This window comes from Engraulis encrasicolus, chromosome 15 (assembly GCF_034702125.1).
Source record: "Engraulis encrasicolus isolate BLACKSEA-1 chromosome 15, IST_EnEncr_1.0, whole genome shotgun sequence".
NCBI lineage: Eukaryota > Metazoa > Chordata > Actinopteri > Clupeiformes > Engraulidae > Engraulis > Engraulis encrasicolus.
The window spans coordinates 12,127,740-12,132,739 of NC_085871.1; the positions used below are offsets into that span (position 1 = coordinate 12,127,740).

Below are 5,000 nucleotides of genomic sequence, written 5' to 3' on the forward strand. Positions count from 1 at the left end.
GAGCGGTGCGGACGTTGTCCTTGACTGAAGCCCGGTACCCGTCCACCACCCCGCCGATGGTCTCCCTCAGGCTGCCCAGGTTGTAGAACACCTGCAGCGCCGTTCCCACCTGCGTGGGGTTCTGCAAAGGGACACACAGAGAAAATTTGCTGATCAGTGAAAGTGTGTAGGCAGGGGTTCTACACAGGACACAGACAAAACAGCATATCAGCTGATTGTGCATACGGAGGAAAGAGAGAGGGACAGAAATGTCTTTCTCTGGCTGCCCAGGTTACAGAGAACCTACAGCCCCGTTCCTACGAGAGAAAGAGAGAGAGAGAGAGAGAGAGAGAGAGAGAGAGAGAGAGAGAGAGAGAGAGAGAGAGAGAGAGAGAGAGAGAGAGAGAGAGAGAGAGAGAGAGAGAGAAAGAGAGAGCAATCGGGATGTTGAATTTGGAAAAGTCCCCTAAAAGTGTGCTGTGGCTAGGCTGACAGCGGGTAAGCCTTTCTCAACGGAGGCGGGGCATCAAGGCCCTAGACAGACTGCAATATGTCCAGAACTCTGCTGCCAGGATCATAACAGGCACTAGACCCTGGCAGCACATCACCCCCATACTCAAGCAGCTTCACTGGCTCCCCATCAAGTCACGCATTACCTACAAAGTCCTCCTCCTAACCTTCAAATCCCTCCATGGTCTGCCACCTTACTACCTCACAGACCTCCTTCACCCCTATGACCTCTCAAGATCCCTGCGGTCCTCTTCCAAGGGCCAGCTGATCGTCCCTCGTACCAGGCTCAAGGCCACCAGTTACAGAGCCTTCCATGTTGCTGCTCCCATTATTTGGAACAAGACACATCTCTTCCTGGAAGCTTATGGCTGCTAGTTCCACAAGCACTTTCACTTACATGCATTCACACACACGCTCACACACTGACGCGCACACACACTCACACTTTCCAACACAACACTCTGTGAAGCGTCCTTGGGTGTTTTGAAAGACGCTATATAAAACAAAAGTATTATTATTATTATCAGTTAAGGGCAAGGGCTCAGAACGGACAGATGCATGAGACAGAGATACAGAAATTCAATTCCTTTGTGTGTTCAATACATGTGTGGAAAATGACACAACACAGTTGAAGTTGACTTTTTGACCTCAACGTTCATGTCTATTCCTTGCTCAAGGTCAACCACCCAGAAACAAATCCTTTGCTGGGTTCCGTTGATACTGGCAAGACACAAACAAACATTTCCCAAACGCTGTCCCGACGTATGGTAGAGGGGATTATGCGATAAAACAGGACACACACAGACAGCTGTGGGTAGCGGCATACTGCGGGATAGAGGCTAAGAGGCTGTTGATAGTGTTTACACAGGCGCTGTCAGGCACATATGAGCCACCGGAGGCTGCAATCCTTTGTGTGTGTGTCCGTGTGTGTGTGTGTGCGTGTGTGTGTGTGTGTGTGTGTGTTGACGCATGAGGTGTGGAAATCTAGGTCACGTCCACAGTCTTCTTCCCATCAGCCCCTACCATCCAGGATCCAGAATTACTACCATCCAACCAAAATGCACAACCACCCCACTCCGCCCCACGCGCACACCCTCTCAAAAATCCCATTTCAGATGTCACCCTTTCATCAAAACACATTGATGTACTGAAATGCATTGAACCCGACCAACCAAGCACTAACATACACTAGGTTGCAGATGATGTATGCCCCGCCTGTCCTTCTACCTCCCCCCCAAAAATATCTAATCACAGGGGTGAAAAAAACCTCCAACCACCTCCGGTCTCTACCCTATCCAAAAAAAAGCCCATTAATGAACGGATGTCACTTTCTAATCAAATAACAGCGGATCACAGGCCTAATGTGCCTAAGTGATGTCCAGTGAGACATGATGGGTAGACAAAAAAGAGACAGAGACATGCACTGATTGTTCTGAGAAGATGAAAGGATGAATTGAATGATTAAAGGACAAAAAAACGTTGGAAGGATGATAAGAAAGAAGGCTTCTGGTTCATGTGTGTGTGTGTGTGTGTGTGTGTGTGTGTGTGTGTGTGTGTGTGTGTGTGTGTGTGTGTGTGTGTGTGTGTGTGTGTGTGTGTGTGTGTGCGTGTGCGTGTCTACAAAGGCGGGTTTGTCTGGTGGTGGTGGTGGTGTGTGTGTGTGTGTGTGTGTGTGTGTGTGTGTGTGTGTGTGTGTGTGTGTGTGTGTGTGTGTGTGTGTGTGTGTGTGTGTGTGTGTGTGTGTGTGTGTGTGTGTGTGTGATTCTCAGAAGAGGTCACAACATGGGGTGCAAATGAAGAGCCGGCGGTCTGAATAAAAACATTTAATTAATTTAATGGCAGTGACGACTTCTGCACCAGGCAACCAGCAGTGACTTCGCCCTCCTCCCAGCCATTCTAGTCACTAATCAAAGTTCTTTCTTTCTTTATTTATTTCTTTGAGAAACACAAATTATTTCTCCCTTTCACTTTGTGTCTCTCAGTTAATCCTTTTGGAAGTGGTTCATCCTTCTTGGTGGTATGCAGACATTACCTTGGATACCGTGGCTCTTGATACATCACAAAGACTTGCTGTCTCGGTCAAAGATGCAACAGTTACACGCACACAAAGAAATTCTCCTTTTTGAACTCTGATATGTCACCCATAGGGCAGTCATGGGTAAGCGGTTAGGGCGTCAGACTTGTAGCCCAATGGTTGCCGGTTCGACTCCCGAGCCGCCAGGTTGGTGGAGGGAGTAATCAAACAGTGTTCTCTCCCATCCTCCTCCATGACTGAGGTACCCTGAGCATGGTACCGTCTCGCCGCACTGCTCCCTAGGGGCGCCATTGAGGGCTGCCCCCTTGCAAGGGTGAGGCATGAATGGAATTTCGTTGTGTGCAGTGTGCAGTGTTCACATGTGTGCTGTGGAGTGCTGTGTCACAATGACAATGGGAGTTGGAGTTTCCCAATGGGCTTTTACTTTCACGGCTACCACATAATGTTGTGTGCATTGCAAAGCTGCGGTCTTACCCTGCTAATGGAACGTTCACAATTCACTTTACTGGTGCAATGTGCAATCAATCAAGATTGGCCAACAGGCTGGTCTACTTGGCCATGAAACCTCCCACACTAAAATGATAGGTGTTTCCGTTATTGTGTCCAACTCCTGTATATGATGGGGGACAGATGCATCAGTTTTCCCGGGAGAGGGAGGGACCAGAATTTGGAGCACATTACTTTGAATAACTTCACAGAAGGGCCCTTTCAGATGGATTTGTCCTGGACATTTGCTGAGTCGTTTTTTCCCCCCACAAGTTTTCAAAACAAGCAGCGCCACAAAACCTCGATTAGCCTAACTACCAGCTGGTTGATACTCTCAGGTAGACACGGAGCGGGGGGAGACAGCCAATCAGAGACGTCTCATGTTTGGGTCACGGATATGCATGAGAAGGACCCGTTAAACCCTTGTTGTTTGACCACAAACCACTCTACTGGCCTACAAAGACAGCTTGAAACAAAGAAACCAGAACGTGCATGTGCATTTGTTTGTGAGCTGTCAAGAGACCCTGCGCACAAACACGCACACACAAATGCCTGCATGCAAGTATACACGCACACACGTATGCACCCACCCACACATGCGCGCACAGGCAATCGCGCGCACAGGCAACCACGCACGCACGCACGCACGCACGCACGCACGCACGCACGCACGCACGCACGCACGCACGCACGCACGCACGCACGCACGCACACACACACACACACACACACACACACACACACACACACACACACACACACACACACACACACACACACACACACACACACACACCGGAAGAAGTGAGATTGAGGTCAGGACACACTAGGGAACTCACAGGGTATGCAACAGTACACCACTCTGCAACACTCAACTCTTCTCTTCTTTGTTGTTAGTTGGTGACGCAGCAGCAAGTCAACAAGGCTGTAGCGAGGGGAAGAGAATTGCAACACACACACACACACACACACACACACACACACACACACACACACACACACACACACACACACACACACACACACACACACACACACACACACACACACACACACACACACACACACACACACACACACACACACACACACACACACACTACAGCAGCCACCAGCATCCAGAGCTGGCGTGTGAATGTGGGATAGTGTATATGTGTGTATGTGTATGCATATCTTGAAAGTGCTTTGAGACACCTTTAGTTGTGATATTGCGCTATATAAATACAGGTTGTATTACAGACAGACAGACACACAGACAGGCAGACACAAACACGTACGCACACATGCACACATACACGCACACGCACACGCACACACATACTGTTTGTCAATCAAACTAGTCTGTAGTGTGACGGTGGGGCCACAGAGCAGGAGCAGGAGCTGTGTTGGTGGAGCAGTGACCGAGTGTCTCCAGTGACCTTATTAACACGAGGCTGTGAGTCTGGCCCAGCTTTCACACGTGCCATCAGCTGGGAGCAGTTAGCTGCAGACGACAGATTCTGTGTGTGTGTGTGTGTGTGTGTGTGTGTGTGTGTGTGTGTGTGTGTGTGTGTGTGTGTGTGTGTGTGTGTGTGTGTGTGTGTGTGTGTGTGTGTGTGTGTGTGTGTGTGTGTGTGCGCGAGCGCGTGTGTGTGTGTGTGCGCATGTGTACATGCGCATGTGTGTGCATATGCGTGCGTGTGTGCGTGCGTGTGTGTGCGCGTGCTTGTGCATGCATGCGTGTGTGTGTGGGTATATACTTGCATGCAAGCATGTGTGCGTGCATTGTGTGCGGTGGTCAATGGTGAAACGCCCCAGCCTGCGGCTGCAAACTAGACATCTGCTAACTTCACATTGTTTCGGTAAATTGGCAAACTACCAAAATTTGAAATGCATTTTTTAACAAAAATTCCACGCACAGAGCATGCATTCTTAATAGAGATCACAGCGAAAAAAAAGGGAAAAAATGCGATGGAAGGCGAGCTAGGTATCTGCTACGTCTAATTCAGCA

At 49.3% G+C, this 5,000-nt stretch overlaps 1 protein-coding gene across 1 annotated transcript in view; it reads right to left on the reverse strand.

Annotated features, from left to right (window-relative positions):
* cog5 (component of oligomeric golgi complex 5) overlaps positions 1-5,000 on the reverse strand; it is a 183,832-nt gene that overhangs the window by 93,957 nt on the left and 84,875 nt on the right. Inside the window, exon 8 of the mRNA XM_063217902.1 lies at positions 1-121. This exon is cut by the window's left edge and continues 39 nt beyond it. Within this exon, the coding sequence (XP_063073972.1) occupies positions 1-121 (121 nt within the window). The remainder of the gene's footprint in view (positions 122-5,000) is intronic.